Source organism: Dendrobates tinctorius, unplaced genomic scaffold (genome assembly GCF_039654945.1).
Source record: "Dendrobates tinctorius isolate UK_male_01 unplaced genomic scaffold, ASM3965494v1 ptg000257l, whole genome shotgun sequence".
Taxonomy (NCBI): domain Eukaryota; kingdom Metazoa; phylum Chordata; class Amphibia; order Anura; family Dendrobatidae; genus Dendrobates; species Dendrobates tinctorius.
This window is the reverse complement of record NW_027361924.1, coordinates 6,844,236-6,863,403: the sequence shown is the minus strand read 5'-3', so window position 1 is coordinate 6,863,403 and position 19,168 is coordinate 6,844,236. Positions and strand designations below refer to the sequence as shown.

Below are 19,168 nucleotides of genomic sequence, written 5' to 3'. Positions count from 1 at the left end.
TCAGAGGTCATGGGTCTTCCAGCAGGACAATGACCCAAAACACACTTCAAAAAGCACTAGAAAATGGTTTGAGAGAAAGCACTGGAGACTTCTAAGGTGGCCAGCAATGAGTCCAGACCTGAATCCCATAGAACACCTGTGGAGAGATCTAAAAATGGCAGTTTGGAGAAGGCACCCTTCTAATATCAGGGACCTGGAGCAGTTTGCCAAAGAAGAATGGTCTAAAATTCCAGCAGAGCATTGTAAGAAACTCATTGATGGTTACCAGAAGCGGTTGGTCGCAGTTATTTTGGCTAAAGGTTGTGCAACCAAGTATTAGGCTGAGGGTGCCAATACTTTTGTCTGGCCCATTTTTGGAGTTTTGTGTGAAATGATCAATGTTTTGCTTTTTGCTTCATTCTCTTTTGCGTTTTTTTCATTTAAGACAAATTAAATGAAGATAATAATACCAAAGAATTTGTGTTTGCAATCATTTTCAGGAAGAAACTGAGTATAATCTGACAGAATTGCAGGGGTGTCAATACTTTTGGCCACAACTGTACATACAGGCAGCTACATAGTTTATCGGGGTGCAAGATAGTCAAAAATCCCTTTTCTCTCCCATCAGAGGTTCAGGCTGCTGCTCGGTCTCTCCACCATGCTTTAAACTGCATCTCTTCTCCAATAGGACACAAGTATGATTAGTGACTCCGGCTTAGTTACATGACTGTTGGAATGGAAGAAAAAAAAAAAAAAAGGCGATTTTTGTCCCCGAACGACCTCCAGATCTGTTGCGCCCTTGCAGAGGGGGAGGAGCTTTATACACTTGGAGCAAAAGATTTGGGGTTTGAGGGATTAATAGCGTGGGAAAAAAAAGCAGAAAATGACATTAATGTAAATCCATTCATGTGACGATGACGCCGATCGAGTGATAAAAGGGAGTTTTGCATTAACCTCTTTTTGGCTTGACGTCATCACTTAGCCCTTGGGACTACGCTGGTCATGCGATACTGAACCCTCCACAACAGAAAACAATTAAAAGGGTGCCTTAAAGGGATCCTCATTTTTGGACACCAAGAGTCCAGATGATCACCTGCCCCCGCGATCAGCTGTCAAGAGTTCTGTCCCTGCAGCGCCCCTGCAGGAGAAATGAGGCATTACACAATCCCCATTGAATTCAAATGGTTTGGATGATGGATCAGCTCTTTAGTGTTCTTTGCAGCCAATTGCCCCACCTATTATCAAAAAAGGGGTTTTATAAACTAGATCACCCCTTTAAGAGATTTTTGTGCCCCATGGGGATTGCAGAGAACGCTAAATGAGGAGCTGCAGATAACATTTCTTGATTTCATGCCTATTTAAAGGGACGGCGCACCCCACCCTACCCCAGGATAATTCCTTAATTATAGCCGACAGTCTTGATTATGCCATTTTGGGATGATTGGATTTTATGGATGACCAATGCGATATAAGTGTCCAGGCTCCAATGAGAAACACACCTGCAATTCCCATATGCACCAGCAGGTGGTGGAAGAGAGCGCGGGCAGTAGCCTCTATCAATGCACATGGAGATCAGGGACGGGTCGAGCTGCAAACCAAAGGTCAGAAGCAGCAGGAATGTGGAGGAGGGGGGAGAAATATTATACGCCAGTGTTAATTATCCACAACGGAGCAGTAATAAAACCCGTTATACCAGTTCGGCTCCTCCGTTCACAAAGAAAGCTAAAAAAATAAATAATTCCGCTTTGGAGGCGATCGGAGAATGCCAGAGCTTGTCCCAGGATTCCAAAAGCAGCTTTAATTCTTGTAGACACAGCGCCACCCCTGTCTACAGGCTATGTGTGGTACTGCAGCTCAGTCACATTCACTTCTATAGAGGGGCGCTGCAATACCTGACACAACCTGTAGCTGGGGGTGGTGCTGTTTGTAGAAGAATGCCATCCTCGATTATCCCTTTAAGTTATCAGATGACTACATCCCCATCTCTGGTGTTAGTTCCTAAATTATCCTAAAATATATTAATTGCCCAGTACCTGCAGCCACCACCAGAGGGAGCCCATGCACACTGTCCTATTCTGCAGGTGACAGCGGTGAGCTCCCCCTGGTGGTGGATGCAGGAACAAGACACGTTATTTAGACTGCACCCCGCACTCCCGAAATACCACCTTGTTGGAATCCGCCCTCATCTCACTCTCATTGTTCGGGGACCAGGGAAAGTTCAGGAGCGGAGACAATAAAAGATAAGGAGACTCGCCTCTTTATTTCAAGCACATTTTCATTAATCTATTTACAAAAGGAAGGCTATAAGTGAGCGGAGGGTGCATGTGTGGGTGTGCTTGTGTGTGCTGAGAACGGTGGTTGGAGGAGGGGAGGGCAGGTGACATCTTGTTCCTTGTGGCTACATATAAAACAACTCTACTGTATATAAAAGGACGCACAGTATACAGACGACAGGAAGGGCTGGATACAGACAATAGAAAAAAAACCACCTACACCGGCGCCACCTGGTGTCAGAACAGGGTAACTGCAGCGTTACAGCAAGTGACCTACAGCACCACCCTGCACGAGGAGGAGGGGACAGCAGCAGATAAATGGTCTTTGCACCTTTTCAGAAAAATTATTGCGCATGCTCTGGAGTTGCCATGGTAACCCCAGAGCATGCTTGACACTTGCAGGACAAAGTAGAGATCACTTTCCAGCATTTATGGGTATGAATGAGAGCGGCTAACCCTGGCAGGGTGCAGTGTACATCTGCTGCAGATCTGACACGCAGGAGCTTGGGAAAGCTGGGTGACTACCTATGCAGGAGCGGTGGCCATGCAGCTGTCCCCGGCGGGGTCCTGAACGATTTCCCTTTTTGCTCGCTGAATGTAATAAATAATACGGAATGTACATCACATGACGGCGTGCATGCTCGGCCCGGACGCGGAGTGAGGAGGGTCTTACAGGTCAGGGTCAGCCCCGGCCAGTGGACCACAGTCCATGCTGGGGGCAGACAGCTCCCCCGAGGAGGCGCCGCCAGCCAGACTTAATACGGTCGGAAGTTCCAGTAGCTGGAGAAGACAGAGATCTGTGAAGGAAACACAGCACCGGTCAGCAGCGCCCCCGGAGGCCGGGATGGCTGTGGCGACAGATGGGGGACACGCACCTTGTCCTTGAGTTGCTGGCAGAGCTGCAGCGAGACGGTGAAGAAGACCAGGGCGTCGTTCAGCCACGGCACCACGCACTCCACCTTATGGACGTGGCTGACCTCGAAGCGCTGGGTGTTCAGCTCACTGTGAGGAGGCAGAAAACACAGCTGTAGGCAGAAATTATCCTCCAGTCACAGCCAAAGCTGCTGGGAAAACTCTGAGCAGGCACTCCGCTGGCTCCCACCCTACAGGACATGGAGGATCAGTTTGGCCTGAAGTTTTCTTTAAAGGGGCGTTCCCATCTCAGTCCACGATGTGATACTGCTGGACACCATCACTTATCGACCCCTGGGGGTCCGACCTCTGGGACCTCGCTGGTCACTGAGAGGGACGGAGCCATGGTGCGGTTCCATGTTTTACCGGCACAGCAGCGCTCGCCCTCTGCCGCCCACGCTTCATCTCAGGATTAGTGGGGTCCCAAAGGCCGGACCCCCAGCGATCATATACTAGTAACACAGTAATGTCCATGCTGAGATGAGACCCCACTGAGAAGTATGTGCCCCCTTCATACTCACAACATGGCGCCGGGATTGTGCAGGACGGAGCTGCCGGCAGGACGGAAATTCTAGAAAGGAAGGAAGGAAACAACGGTGAGAGGAGGCCGGAGCCGCAGTGGCTGTGCTGCTGGTGAGGGTCTCAGCCATCAGACCCCTAAAGATCTAGATGTTAGCACTTACTGTGTAGATATTTGATAACTTCTTCCGGCAATACCCTGTTAAGATTTATCAGGAGCCCCGCAGAGCTGCGGCTCCGTGCCAGTGTCTCACCTTGGTGGAGTCGGGCTGCAGAGCTGCAGCTTCGTGTCAGTGTCTCACCTTGGTGGAGTCGGGCTGCAGAGCTGCAGCTTCGTGTCAGTGTCTCACCTTGGTGGAGTCGGGCTGCAGAGCTGCAGCTTCGTGTCAGTGTCTCACCTTGGTGGAGTCGGGCTGCAGAGCTGCAGCTTCGTGTCAGTGTCTCACCTTGGTGGAGTCGGGCTGCAGTGCTGCAGCTCCATGTCAGTGTCTCACCTTGGGCTGCAGAGCTGCGGCTTTGTGTCAGTGTCTCACCTTGGTGGAGTTGGGCTGCAGAGCTGAGGCTCCGTGCCAGTGTCTCACCTTGGAGGAGTCGGGCTGCAGATTCGTGTCAGTGTCCCACCTTGGTGGAGTTGGACAGCAGAGCTGCAGATCTGTGTCAGTGTCTCACCTTGGTGGAGTTGGGCTGCAGAGCAGTAGCTCCGTGTCAGTGTCTCACCTTGGTGGAGTCAGGTCTCAGAGCAGTAGCTCCATGTCAGTGTCTCACCTTGGTGGAGTCGGGCTGCAGAGCTGAGGCTCCGTGTCAGTGTCTCACCTTGGTGGAGTCGGGCTGCAGAGCTGCGGCTTTGTGTCAGTGTCTCACCTTGGTGGAGTTGGGCTGCAGAGCTGAGGCTTCGTGCCAGTGTCTCACCTTGGAGGAGTTGGGCTGCAGATTCATGTCAGTGTCCCACCTTGGTGGAGTTGGACAGCAGAGCTGCAGATCTGTGTCAGTGTCTCACCTTGGTGGAGTTGGGCTGCAGAGCAGTAGCTCCGTGTCAGTGTCTCACCTTGGTGGAGTCAGGTCTCAGAGCAGTAGCTCCATGTCAGTGTCTCACCTTGGTGGAGTCGGGCTGCAGAGCTGAGGCTCCGTGTCAGTGTCTCACCTTGGTGGAGTCGGGCTGCAGAGCTGCAGCTTCGTGTCAGTGTTTCACCTTGGTGAATCAGGCTGCAGGGCTGCAGCTTCGTGTCAGTGTCTCACCTTGGTGGAGTTGGGCTGCAGGCCGTGCAGCTGGTAGACCAGGAGGCAGAGCTTGTTCACGTTCACATAGAAGTTGAGTAGGACGTCTGCAGGAAGCGACGGGGTGAACATTTTCTAAAAGTAGAGAAGAGTTGGAGTGACGGAGAGCCGCACGAGATCGGCGGAGCAGAGCTGGCCCGGAACTAGGACATAACACTGCAACGTGGTGCCAATGACCAACTCAGCTCTGTTACATCTGTGCAGCTCCCTCCTCAGTCTATGCCGGCAGTCTGCAACATTTCCAGCTAATCCAGTACTACAAGTCCCAGCATACCATGACTATCTGCACCCATCCGGGCATGCTGGGGCCTGTAGTTCCCACCAGCCGTGCTGCAGATACACGGACATGTTACCGTCAGGCCGCTGGTGGCCACCTCTGGCAGGGTCATGGTCGCCGGCGTGGTGAGGCGATTGCGGGCTCTGGTCAGCTGCAGCATCACGGCGTCCATCAGCTGCGGAGAAGAGATGACGGGCGGGTCACATCCTGGGTGCTCCCCTGATCTGAGCCCCCAGTTATGGGGGACACCCCGCGCTCACCTTCAGCACCTCCGACCCGGTCTGGAAGGTGTAGTTCTCGCCCCGGTTTGTGAGCAGATAAATCGCCTGATTCACGTGGTTCCTGGCATCCTGAATCTGAGGAGCCAAGAACATTAATATCTACATGTCCCTGCGAGAAAAGAGGCGCCGCAGCATCTGCAGCACAGAAAACTGCTGCTGACAGATCCAGCTGAAATATTACGACCCCCGGGGACACCGGACGCCGTGCGCCCACCTGCTGCATCTTCCACTGCTTGTCGTCCCGGAAAGCGAAGTGCAGCGTCTGATTGGTCCTCGCCACCTTCAGGTTCACTTCCTGCAAAGCCAAGACACCGTGCGGATCAGCCCCCCGAGCCCAAATCTGCCCCCCCCGAGCCCAAACCTGCGGGCAACAAACACCCTGCTGGCTGTCAGTGAACGGGAACATACTCACAGCCTGACACAGCGTGTCTCCTTGTAGGGTCAGGACGCCCTTCACCTGGTCTGTGCTGGAAAGCAAAAACGGGCAGAGTCAGAGCCGCCTGCGACCCCCGGCATCCGTGTAGCCCCCCGGCCCTCACCTGGAGCTGCCCAGTACAAAGTTCTCCTGCTTGGAGGTGCCGTCTGCTGCTCCGATGGGGAGGGTGAACCTCCGGGAGGCATCCTAGAGGAACGAAGCGGGACACAAAAAAAATATCAGAAGACATTAATCCTGCAGATGTCAGGGCGGGCACAGAGGCCTAAAGAGAGGGCATAGGGGCCCGGAGGGATGACACAGGGGCCCGGAGGGCAAGAGGGATGACACAGGGGCCCGGAGGGCAAGAGGGATGACACAGGGGCCCGGAGGGCAAGAGGGATGACACAGGGGCCCGGAGGGCAAGAGGGATGACACAGGGGCCCGGAGGGCAAGAGGGATGACACAGGGGCCCGGAGGGCAAGAGGGATGACACAGGGGCCCGGAGGGCAAGAGGGATGACACAGGGGCCCGGAGGGCAAGAGGGATGACACAGGGGCCCGGAGGGCAAGAGGGATGACACAGGGGCCCGGAGGGCAAGAGGGATGACACAGGTGTCCCAGGGGGTGAGAGGGCACACACAGGGGCCCGGAGGGCAGGAGGGATGACACAGGGGCCCGGAGGGTGAGAGGGCACACACAGGGGTCTGGAGGGCAGGAGGAATGACACAGGGGCCCGGAGGGTGAGAGGGCACACACGGGGGTCTGGAGGGCAGGAGGAATGACACAGGGGCCCGGAGGGTGAGAGGGCACACACGGGGGTCTGGAGGGCAGGAGGAATGACACAGGGGCACAGAGGGTGAGAGGGCACACACAGGGGTCTGGAGGGCAGAAGGGATGACACAGGGGCCCGGAGGGTGAGAGGGCACACACAGGGGTCTGGACGGCAGAAGGGATGACACAGGGGCCGGGAGGGTGAGAGAGCACACACAGGGGTCTGGAGGGCAGGAGGAATGACCAGGGGCCCGGAGGGTGAGAGGGCACACACAGGGGTCTGGAGGGCAGGAGGGATGACACAGGGGCCCGGAGGGTGAGAGGGCACACACAGGGGTCTGGAGGGCAGAAGGGATGACACAGGGGCCCGGAGGGTGAGGGCACACACAGGGGTCTGGACGGCAGAAGGGATGACACAGGGGCCCGGAGGGTGAGAGGGCACACATAGGGATCTGGAGGACAGAAGGGATGACACAGGGGCCCGGAGGGTGAGAGGGCACACATAGGGGTCTGGAGGGCAGAAGGGATGACACAGGGGCCCGGAGGGTGAGAGGGCACACATAGGGGTCTGGAGGGCAGAAGGGATGACACAGGGCCCGGAGGGTGAGAGAGCACACACAGGGGTCTGGAGGGCAGGAGGAATGACACGGGGCCCGGAGGGTGAGAGGGCACACACAGGGGTCTGGAGGGCAGGAGGAATGACACAGGGGCCCGGAGGGTGAGAGGGTACACACAGGGGTCTGGACGGCAGAAGGGATGACACAGGCGCCCAAAAGGAGGGCAGGAGGGATGACACAGGGGTCCCAGGGGGTGAGAGGGCACACACAGGGGTCCGGAGGGCAGTAGGGATGACACAGGGGTCCGGAGGGCAGGAGGGATGACACAGGGGTCCGGAGGGCAGGAGGGATGACACAGGGGTCCGGAGGGATGACACAGGGGTCCGGAGGGCAGGAGGGATGACACAGGGGTCCGGAGGGCAGGAGGGATGACACAGGGGTCCGGAGGGCAGGAGGGATGACACAGGGGTCCGGAGGGCAGGAGGGATGACACAGGGGTCCGGAGGGCAGGAGGGATGACACAGGGGTCCGGAGGGCAGGAGGGATGACACAGGGGCCCGGAGGGTGAGAGGGCACACATAGGGGTCTGGAGGGCAGAAGGGATGACACAGGGGCCCGGAGGGTGAGAGAGCACACACAGGGGTCTGGAGGGCAGGAGGAATGACACGGGGCCCGGAGGGTGAGAGAGCACACACAGGGGTCTGGAGGCCAGGAGGGATGACACAGGGGTCCGGAGGGCAGGAGGGATGACACAGGGGCCCGGAGGATGAGAGGGCACACATAGGGGTCTGGAGGGCAGAAGGGATGACACAGGGGCCCGGAGGGTGAGAGAGCACACACAGGGGTCTGGAGGGCAGGAGGAATGACACGGGGCCCGGAGGGTGAGAGGGCACACACGGGTCTGGAGGGCAGGAGGAATGACACAGGGGCCCGGAGGGTGAGAGGGTACACACAGGGGTCTGGACGGCAGAAGGGATGACACAGTCGCCCAAAAGGAGGGCAGGAGGGATGACACAGGGGTCCCAGGGGGTGAGAGGGCACACACAGGGGTCCGGAGGGCAGGAGGGATGACACAGGGGTCCGGAGGGCAGGAGGGATGACACAGGGGTCCGGAGGGCAGGAGGGATGACACAGGGGTCCGGAGGGCAGGAGGGATGACACAGGGGTCCGGAGGGCAGGAGGGATGACACAGGGGTCCGGAGGGCAGGAGGGATGACACAGGGGTCCGGAGGGCAGGAGGGATGACACAGGGGTCCGGAGGGCAGGAGGGATGACACAGGGGGCAGGAGGGATGACACAGGGGGCCCAGGGGGTGAGAGGGCACACACAGGGGCCCGGAGGGCAGGAGGGGTGACACAGGGGCCCCAGGGGGTGAGAGGGCACCCACAGGGGCCCAGAGCGTTAGAGGGCACACACAGGGGTCCGGAGGGCGGGAGGGATGACACAGGGGTCCCAGGGGGTGAGAGGGCACACACACAGGGGCCCGGAGGGATGACGCAGGGGTCCGGAGGGCAGGAGGGATGACGCAGGGGTCCGGAGGGCAGGAGGGATGACGCAGGGGGTCTGGCGTGGGGCTTCAGTTGCTCTTCCCACTGAGAACAGATGAACCCAAGTATTGGGAAGCCGGAGGAAGAACCCGCTAAGGTGTATGGTAAGAGCTGAATCCGCCCCCCTCCCTCACTGGGGTTGCAGGAGACCCCCTTTAAGTACTGCTCCCACTACACTGGTCCAGGCGGCCATCTTTTCTGATGCGTCATGTGACGTGTGGTGTCCGTGCGCTGACCTTCAGGATGTCCTGCAGCTGCTTGAGGACGGAGTGCACCTCTTCCTTCAGGAGCCATTTGAACTCTTCCTCCTGCAAATAGAGGACAAAGAAACCAGCGGGGGGCGCCACAGATCAGACGTTTCCTAGTGCACCGGGGGGGGGGGGGGGGGCGCCACAGATCAGACGTGTCTCAGTGCAGCGGCGTCTCCCCTAGGATCTGAATGCCGCCATCGTAAACCGAAGCTCGAGATCCTAGGACTACATTGCCCAAAGTGTGTGCCCCCCAATAAGTAGAATTCACAGGGGGCAGATGCAGGAGGCAGTGAGCAGCTCAGGCCGCCCGCTGGAGATTGGTTTCCCTTCTTCCTGCTCTGATGCCGTAACTCAATACTGACGGAATCTTGGCTCCTCTGCGCCCATTGTGTGCGGGGTCACGATTACACCGACATCTCCGCGATGCCACCCATTACATCACCTGACTGCTCAAAGGAACGGTCCACGCTGCAGCGTCTCTCCTGCAAGGCTTCTCCCGTGCTGCACCTCTCCTCCGTCCCTCTCCTGCGAGGCTTCTCCCGTGCTGCCCCTTTCCTCCGCCCCTCTCCTACGAGGCTTCTCCCGTGCTGCCCCTTTCCTCCGCCCCTCTCCTGCGAAGCGTCTCCCGTGCTGCACCTTTCCTCCGTCCCTCTCCTGCGAGGCGTCTCCCGTGCTGCACCTTACCTCCGTCCCTCTCCTGCGAGGCGTCTCCCGTGCTGCACCTTTCCTCCGTCCCTCTCCTGCGAGGCTTCTCCCGTGCTGCCCCTTTCCTCCGTCCCTCTCCTGCGAGGCTTCTCCCGTGCTGCCCCTTTCCTCCGTCCCTCTCCTGCGAGGCTTCTCCCGTGCTGCCCCTTTCCTCCGTCCCTCTCCTGCGAGGCTTCTCCCGTGCTGCCCCTTTCCTCCGTCCCTCTCCTGCGAGGCTTCTCCCGTGCTGCCCCTTTCCTCCGTCCCTCTCCTGCGAGGCTTCTCCCGTGCTGCCCCTTTCCTCCGTCCCTCTCCTGCGAGGCTTCTCCCGTGCTGCCCCTTTCCTCCGTCCCTCTCCTGCGAGGCTTCTCCCGTGCTGCCCCTTTCCTCCGTCCCTCTCCTGCGAGGCTTCTCCCGTGCTGCCCCTTTCCTCCGTCCCTCTCCTGCGAGGCTTCTCCCGTGCTGCCCCTTTCCTCCGTCCCTCTCCTGCGAGGCTTCTCCCGTGCTGCCCCTTTCCTCCGTCCCTCTCCTGCGAGGCTTCTCCCGTGCTGCACCTTTCCTCCGTCCCTCTCCTGCGAGGCTTCTCCCGTGCTGCACCTTTCCTCCGTCCCTCTCCTGCGAGGCTTCTCCCGTGCTGCACCTTTCCTCCGTCCCTCTCCTGCGAGGCTTCTCCCGTGCTGCACCTTTCCTCCGTCCCTCTCCTGCGAGGCTTCTCCCGTGCTGCACCTTTCCTCCGTCCCTCTCCTGCGAGGCTACTCCCGTGCTGCACCTTTCCTCCGTCCCTCTCCTGCGAGGCTTCTCCCGTGCTGCACCTTTCCTCCGTCCCTCTCCTGCGAGGCTTCTCCCGTGCTGCACCTTTCTTCCGTCCCTCTCCTGCGAGGCTTCTCCCGTGCTGCACCTTTCTTCCGTCCCTCTCCTACGAGGCTTCTCCCGTGCTGCACCTTTCTTCCGTCCCTCTCCTACAAGGCTTCTCCCGTGCTGCACTCTTCTGTGTTTTGGGTGTCAGTCGTCTCCCGGGGCAGGCGGCTCAGAGCCTGGCTGGGTCCGGTCTGCACAGGACGGTGTGTTGTGTACACAGACAGCATGTTGGGGGTGGTAGTCTGCAGTCAGCGATGTGATCCATTGCTCTCTGTTATCAGCCACCTGAGTGATTAGCAGTGGGCTCAGAGCCCGGATTACCCCCAGAGCGGCCGCTCGTCCCCCTCCGATGACCGGACTACAAACACTACTGCCCTCATCATCATACGAGTGTGACACGGTAACCGTAAAACCTCCGGATTACAACAGCCCTACTACGGGCTCAGAGCTTTCCACCAGCCCCATTAATCCGGAATCTCACGGTCTGGCAAAACGGGAGGGCATGCTGGGAGTTGTAGTTTTACAGTAGCACCTTCTGGCATCTTGCTCCTGGGAATATTCCAGATTACAGGCATTTGTACACAATTCCAATAATCTGGATTCTCCGACCTTTTTGTGGACGTTCCGCCACCTGTGAGGCTGAGGGGGATGGGGGCGGCGGGTCTACCCCAAATGTGGTCACATGACCCCACCAGAGGACCGGTCACTGACCACTGCGCCGAAAAACGTCCCGATCCCTCCGCAGCCCTACACCACACTAAGCACGGGTGTGAGAACAGTCACGGCCACTCACCAGCACGCCTCGCTCCGCGCCGCTCGCCGCTGCTGCCGCCGTCGCCATCCTGCGCCTCTCTGCGAGCAGACGACACCTCACAGAAGAGGTATCAGTACAAACCCAGCCCCTCTCATGCCATTGGATGGAGGACATCAAACAGCGCCTCCTGATTGGCTCACTGTAGGGGCAGACGATGTTTCATTGGTTAGAATCATTACCAGTCCGCTCGCTGATTGGAACAGTGGCGCAGTGTTGTGTTAAGATACCCAAACCACGCCCTGTAATGAAGTCTTAGCGTTCTAATTGGCTGGAGGCAGATGAGTGGGGGATGTAGATGGTGCTGGACCTTGTGCGGGAGGTCAGTGGTCACCGGGCGCCGCCGCTCACAATGGCGCAGTGCGGGCGGCACTGTCCGGCTACAGGAGGCAGACACGGAGGATTGGAAGCCTTGGCATTATTATTATTATTATTATTATAGCGCCATTTATTCCATGGCGCTTTACATGTGAGGAGGGGTGTACATAATACATACAAGTACAGTAATGTTAAACAATACAAGTCACGACTGGTACAGGAGGAGAGAGGACCCTGCCCGCGAGGGCTCACAGTCTACAAGGGATGGGTGAGGATACAGTAGGCGAGGGTAGAGCTGGTCGTGCGGTGGTTTGGTGGATCGGTGGTTACTGCAGGTTATAGGCTTGTCGGAAGAGGTGGGTCTTCAGGCTCTTTTTGAAGGTTTCGATGGTAGGTGAGAGTCTGATATGTTGTGGTAGAGAGTTCCAGAGTAGGGGTGATGCGCAAGAGAAATCTTGTATGCGATTGTGGGAAGAGGAGATAAGAGGGGAGTAGAGAAGGAGATCTTGTGAGGATCGGAGGTTGCGTGCAGGAAAGTACCGGGAGACGAGGTCACAGATGTATGGAGGACTCAGGTTGTGGATGGCTTTGTATGTCATGGTTAGGGTTTTGTACTGGAGTCTTTGGGTAATGGGGAGCCAGTGAAGGGATTGACAGAGGGGAGAAGCCGAGGAATAGCGGGGGGGCAGGTGGATTAGTCGGGCAGCAGAGTTTAGAATAGATTGGAGGGGTGCGAGAGTGTTCGAGGGGAGGCCACAGAGCAGGAGGTTGCAGTAGTCAAGGCAGGAGATGATGAGGGCATGGACTAGGGATTTTGCAGATTCTTGGTTGAGGAATGAACGGATTTGTGAAATATTTTTGAGTTGAAGTCGGCAGGAAGTGGAAAGGGTTTGGATATGTGGTTTGTAGGAGAGATCGGTGTCAAGGATAACCCCGAGGCAGCGAGCTTGTGGGACTGGTGAGAGTGGGCACCCATTGACTGTAATGGATAGGTTCGTTGGGGGGGTCACGTGAGATGGGGGAAAGATGATGAATTCTGTTTTGTCCATGTTGAGTTTCAGAAATCTAGCGGAGAAGAAGGATGAAATAGCGGACAGACATTGAGGGATTCTGGTTAGTAGGGAGGTGATATCTGGTCCAGAGATGTAGATCTGTGTGTCATCAGCGTAGAGATGATACTGAAAGCCATGAGATTCTATGAGCTGTTCCAGGCCAAAGGTGTAAATAGAGAACAGCAGGGGCCCTAGGACTGAACCTTGTGGGACTCCGACAGATAGGGGGCGAGGTGAGGAGGTGGTGTGTGAGTGGGAGACGCTGAATGTCCGGTCTGTTAGGTATGATGAGATCCAGGATTGGGCCAAGTCTGTGATGCCAAGGGATGAGAGGGTCTGTAGTAATAGGGAATGGTCCACTGTGTCAAAGGCAGCCGACAGGTCCAGGAGGAGGAGGACAGAGTAGTGTCGCTTGCTCTTGGCGGTTAAGAGGTCATTGGTGACCTTAGTAAGGGCAGTTTCAGTGGAGTGGTGTGACCGGAAGCCGGATTGCAAGTGGTCAAGGAGGGAGCAAGAAGAGAAATGGGAGGACAGTTCAAGGTAGACGTGTTGTTCCAGTAGCTTGGAGGCGTAGGGGAGCAGTGATATAGGGCGATAGCTAGATACAGAGGATGGGTCGAGAGGGCTTTTTGAGGATAGGTGTGATGGAGGCATGTTTAAAGCTTGAGGGGGAAACACCAGTTGTTAGTGATAGGTTGAAGAGATGGGTTAGGGTTGGGATGAAGACTGTGGTGAGGTTTGGTATGAAGTGGGATGGGATCGGGTCGAGTGCACAGGTGGTGAGATGTGATCTTGAGAGTAGAGTGGAGAGTCGATCTTCTGTAATGGTGGAGAAGTTGGTTTTGAAGGTGGAGGGCTGGGAAGTCGGGAGGAAGGTCTCTGGAGGTTGTTGACCAAAACTGTCCCTGATGTTATCAATTTTCTGCTTGAAAAATGAGGCAAAGTCTTCAGCTGAGATGAGTGGGGAGGGAGGAGGTGCTGGGGGGCGGAGGAGAGAATTGAAGGTGTTGAATAACTGTTTAGGGTTGTGAGCGATGAGAAGTAGGTTTGTTTAGCTGTGGCGAGTGTGGTCTTGAAAGTAGTGAGGGACTGTTTGAATGCGATGAAGTGCTCGTTGGAGTGGGATCTTTTCCATCTGCGCTCAGCAGCCCTGGAAGCTCGCCTCAGCTCTTTGGTCAGGCTGGTGTGCCAGGGCTGTCTGTTGATTTTGCGAGTTTTGGTATGTGTAAGTGGGGCAGCGGATTCCAAAGCTACAGCTATTGTGGTGTTATATAGAGCAGCAGCGTCATCTGCATTGTGTAAGGAACTTATATCTGTGAGAGGGAGGAGGGATTCAGAGAATGAGTGTAGGTCAAGGTGTTTAAGATTCCTGCGAGGGTGTGAAAGTTTGTGGGGTGGGGATTGTAGACATGGAGTGGAGAGGGAAGAGAATGTAAGTAGGTTGTGGTCAGAGAGAGGAAGAGGTGAGTTAGAGAGGTTAGATAGGGAGCAGAGGCGGGTGAAGATGAGGTCCAGTGTGTGGCCATCTTTATGGGTGGCTGTAGAAGACCATTGAGTGAGGCCGAAGGAGGAAGTGAGAGATAGGAGTTTAGTGGCAGCTGAGAGGGAAGTGTCAATGGGGATGTTGAAGTCGCCCATGATGATAGTAGGGATGTCCGCGGAAAGGAAATGAAGTAACCAGGTGGTGAAGTGGTCAAAGAAGGTGGTGGCTGGCCCTGGGGGGCGGTAGATGACAGCCAGTTGGAGGGGGAGTAGATGCGCACAGAGTGCACCTCAAAGGAAGGGAGGGTAACAGAGGGTGGCAGTGGGATTGGGGTGAAGGAGCAGGTATCTGACAGGAGAAAACCCAACTCCTCCGCCATGTTTGCTGCTGGGGCGGGGTGTGTGAGAAAGGAGGAAGCCGCCATACGAAAGTGCAGCAGGAGAGGCTGTGTCAGAAGGGGTGAGCCAGGTTTCGGTGATGGCGAGGAAGGAAAGTTTGGTATTATCAAAAAGATCATGGATGTAGGAAAGCTTGTTGCAGACAGAGCGAGCGTTCCACAGAGCTCCTGTTAGTGGGACTGGGGAAGCGGGGGCTGGGTGAATGGGTATAAGGTTGGAGAGGTTACGGAAGGTTGTGATAGAGCGTGGATGGGAGGTAGAAATGACTGTGGGAATGTGGTGAGGAGGACCAGGATTTGGAGAGATATCACCAGCAGTGAGAAGGAGCAGAGAAAGTGTTAGCAGGTGGGAGCAGGAGAGGGCATGAGGGGGCTGTCTGTGTTTGGAGACAGAGGATTGTATGTTAAGGAACAGTTTTGAGGCGGAGGTGAGGTGGATGGGGAGGACTGAAGAAGAGATGAACAGTTCCTTACTAGGAGTAGGGATTAGGGGAATTAGCAGAAAGTGAAGGATTATTGGGGTGAAAGTGAAAACAAACAGAAACATTATTTACAGTGGCTGTGTACAGTTACCTTCAGTTCCCTTCTGGTTCAATTCTGATTTTAATTCTTAAATTAATCTTCACACTTCTAGAACACACTTCTAGAAATCACACTGCAGACTTGGCATCACCGGGCACGGCGTTACTGACAGACAGATGTTATGGACATCCCCTTGAAGTATTTTACAACTAAGCCTGGAACTCCCGATAACGCATCAGAACCGCATCATCTGTAAAGTCACTAAACAGTTCATATAACCGCCCCCACTGCGATCACCGATACAGGTCCAGCACTATTAACCCCTGAGCTCCCGTCCTGCTGAGCGGGGTCAGGGCAATCCATGGGTCAGAGCGCGGGAGGCCTGAAAAGCCGGGTCCAGACAGGTACTACGGTACTGAGACCACCCATATACAGACCCACTCGGGCCTCCATTACTATAAGGGGACTGGCGTCGGGGCTCCATTACTATAAGGGGTCCGGGGTCTGGGCTCCATCACTATAAGGGGTCCGGCGTCGGGGCTCCATCACTATAAGGGGTTCAGCGTCGGCGGGGCTCCATTATTATAAGGGGTCTGGTCTCAGGGCTCCATTACTATAAGGGGTCTGGTCTCAGGGCTCCATTACTATAAGGGGTCTGGTCTCAGGGCTCCATTACTATAAGGGGTCTGGTCTCAGGGCTCCATTACTATAAGGGGTCTGACGTCAGGGCTCCATTACTATAAGGGGTCCGGTCTCAGGGCTCCATTACTATAAGGGGTCCGGCGTCGGGGCTCTATTACTCTAAGGGGTCCGGTCTCAGGGCTCCATTACTATAAGGGGTCCGGCATCGGGGCTCCATTACTATAAGGGGTCCGGCGTCGGGGCTCCATTGCTCTAAGGGGTCCGGCGTCTGGTCTCCATTACTACAAGGGGTATGGGCTCCATTACTATAAGGGGTCTGGGCTCGGCCTCGGGGATCCATTACCCTAAGGGGTCCGACGTCGGGGCTCCATTACCATAAGGGGTCCGGTCTCAGGGCTCCATTACTATAAGGGGTCCGGTCTCAGGGCTCCATCACTATAAGGGGTCCGACGTCGGGGCTCCATTACTATAAGGGGTCCGGCGTCGGGGCTCCATTACTATAAGGGGTCCGGCGTCGGGGCTCCATTACTATAAGGGGTCCGGCGTCGGGGCTCCATTACTATAAGGGGTCCGGCGTCGGGGCTCCATTACTATAAGGGGTCCGGCGTCGGGGCTCCATTACTATAAGGGGTCCGGTCTCAGGGCTCCATTACTATAAGGGGTCCGGCGTCTGGGCTCCATTACTATAAGGGGTCTGGGCTCGGCCTCGGGGCTCCATTACCCTAAGGGGTCCGACGTCGGGGCTCCATTACCATAAGGGGTCCGGTCTCATGGCTCCATTACTATAAGGGGTCCGGTCTCAGGGCTCCATCACTATAAGGGGTCCGACGTCGGGGCTCCATTACTCTAAGGGGTCCGGCGTCGCGGCTCCATTACTCTAAGGGGACCGGGGTCTGGGCTCCATTACTCTAAGGGGTCCGGCGTCGGGGCTCCATTACTATAAGGGGTCTGGTCTCAGGGCTCCATCACTATAAGGGGTCCGACGTCGGGGCTCCATCACTATAAGGGGTCCGACGTCAGTGCTCCATTACTATAAGGGGTCTGGTCTTAGGGCTCCATTAGTATAAACTGAAATACCCAGAAAGAAAAATAGGGCTAAAGGGCAGTAGATAAACTATAAGAATTTTTATTATTGGGGAAATTAATTATAAAGATATAGTATATAACAATGTAGGACCAAGGGAATCGGCGACACCGAGATACCACCCTCAAACCAAGCCGATACCAATGTTAGCAGAGTCTGTATACGTCAGATATGACCCTAATAATACAAAATTCACAGTCAACTCTGTGTATGGTGAAGCACCAGCATAGAAATACAAATAGGGAATTACTGATATAGATTTGCATTTTATAAGAGGTGTACGGTCACAGGAAGATCTTCCTGAAGTAAATATAGAATACACAAGTAAGGGTGGTTTCACATTAGCGCTTTTTAAGCGCACACACGGCCGGGGGTAGCTCCGCCCCCGAGCCGGCTCTCTGCCCGGCGTGCCCACCCCTTGCTTGTAGCGCCGCCTCCTAGCGCACAGCGGTGCCTGCGATCGGCGCACCCTATCTTTAGCATAGGGTGCGCAGATCGTGAGCAGGCCGTGCGCTAGTTGCGCTTTGACCTGCGCTGCGCACTTTTGACGGTGCGCCGTGCGCGCCAAAATCAAACTTTTCGGATTTTGGCGCGCACGGCGCACCGTCAAAAGAGCGCAGCGCAGGTCAAAGCACAACTAGCGCACGGCCTGCGCACGATCTGCGCACCCTATGCTAAAGATAGGGTGCGCCGATCGCAGGCGCCGCTGTGCGCTAGGAGGCGGCGCTACAAGCAAGGGGCGGGCACGCCGGGCAGAGAGCCGGCTCGGGGGTGGAGCTACCCCCGGCCGTGCGTGCGCTTAAAAAGCGCTAATGTGAAACCACCCTAAAACAGCCAATATCTCTCAAAAAGTGAAAAATATTCCATATAACGTGCAATAGTGCAGTATGTGTGGACCAAAAAAACGGACCTACAATAGAGATGTATGAAATGGCAGAAGCGTTTTTACCCGTAGGGTTCAGTGGTTCAAAAATTCACACCCCCCCGAAGAAGTAACTAAGCGAAACGCGCGCTGGGGTCTCTCTGTTCACACTCCAACCAGGTTGGTCCTTGATATTATGTGTGTATATTGCCCTATAGCTTTACATTGAATTTTTGAACCACTGAACCCTATTTGTATTTCTATACTGTGCTTCACCATACACAGAGTTGACTGTGAATTTTTGTATTATTATTAGGGTCATATCTGACATTTACAGACTGCTAACATTTGTATCAACTTGGTTTGAGTGTGGTATCTACAGTTTGGCCCAAAGTATTGACACCCCTGCAATTCTGTCAGATAATACTCAGTTTCTTCCTGAAAATGATTGCAAACACAAATTCTTTGGTATTATTATCTTCATTTAATTTGTCTTAAATGAAAAAACACAAAAGAGAATGAAGCAAAAAGCAAAACATTGATCATTTCACACAAAACTCCAAAAATGGGCCAGACAAAAGTATTGGCACCCTCAGCCTAATACTTGGTTGCACAACCTTTAGCCAAAATAACTGCGACCAACCGCTTCCGGTAACCATCAATGAGTTTCTTACAATGCTCTGCTGGAATTTTAGACCATTCTTCTTTGACAAACTGCTCCAGGTCCCTGATATTTGAAGGGTGCCTTCCCCAAACTGCCATTTTTAGATCTCTCCACAGGTGTTCTATGGGATTCAGGTCTGGACTCATTGCTGGCCACCTCAGAAGTCTCCAGTGCTTTCTCTCAAACCATTTTCTAGTGCTTTTTGAAGTGTGTTTTGGGTCACTGTCCTGCTGGAAGACCCATGACCTCTGAGGGAGACCCAGCTTTCTCACACTGGGCCCTACATTATGCTGCAAAATTTGTTGGTAGTCTTCAGACTTCATAATGCCATGCACACGGTCAAGCAGTCCAGAGCCAGAGGCAGCAAAGCAACCCCAAAACATCAGGGAACCTCCGCCATGTTTGACTGTAGGGACAGTGTTCTTTTCTTTGAATGCCTCTTTTTTTCTCCTGTAAACTCTATGTTGATGCCTTTGCCCAAAAAGCTCTACTTTTGTCTCATCTGACCAGAGAACATTCTTCCAAAACGTTTTAGGCTTTTTCAGGTAAGTTTTGGCAAACTCCAGCCTGACTTTTTTATGTCTCGGGGTAAGAAGTGGGGTCTTCCTGGGTCTCCTACCATACAGTCCCTTTTCATTCAGACGCCGACGGATAGTACGGGTTGACACTGTCGTACCCTCGGACTGCAGGGCAGCTTGAACTTGTTTGGATGTTAGTCGAGGTTCTTTATCAAAC

General features: G+C 55.1%; 1 protein-coding gene across 1 annotated transcript; it reads right to left on the bottom strand.

The window, feature by feature from the left end:
* Nucleotides 1–2,220: 2,220 nt before the first annotated feature.
* On the bottom strand, nt 2,221–11,532 carry ROGDI (rogdi atypical leucine zipper). Its single transcript, XM_073558579.1, has 11 exons — nt 11,392–11,532; nt 9,042–9,113; nt 6,056–6,138; nt 5,929–5,983; nt 5,731–5,811; nt 5,496–5,591; nt 5,312–5,410; nt 4,920–5,033; nt 3,686–3,735; nt 3,128–3,254; nt 2,221–3,049 (listed from the first exon to the last, which is right to left on the bottom strand). Exons 1-11 carry the CDS (start codon nt 11,524–11,526, stop codon nt 3,008–3,010), a joined length of 954 nt encoding a protein of 317 aa, XP_073414680.1. The 5' UTR covers nt 11,527–11,532; the 3' UTR covers nt 2,221–3,007.
* Between the last annotated feature and the right edge of the window lie 7,636 nt (nt 11,533–19,168).

Bases quoted from the DNA above. Each gene is read 5' to 3' on its own strand.
- ROGDI (XM_073558579.1), bottom strand. From the start codon at position 11,526: ATGTCCTCCATCCAATGGCATGAGAGGGGCTGGGTTTGTACTGATACC. The intron at 5,812-5,928 runs GTGAGTATGTTC...TTGGCTTTGCAG, and splicing joins GAGACACGCTGTGTCAGGCT to GAAGTGAACCTGAAGGTGGC. The intron at 5,034-5,311 runs GTAACATGTCCG...CTCTACTTTTAG, and splicing joins TGGCCACCAGCGGCCTGACG to AAAATGTTCACCCCGTCGCT.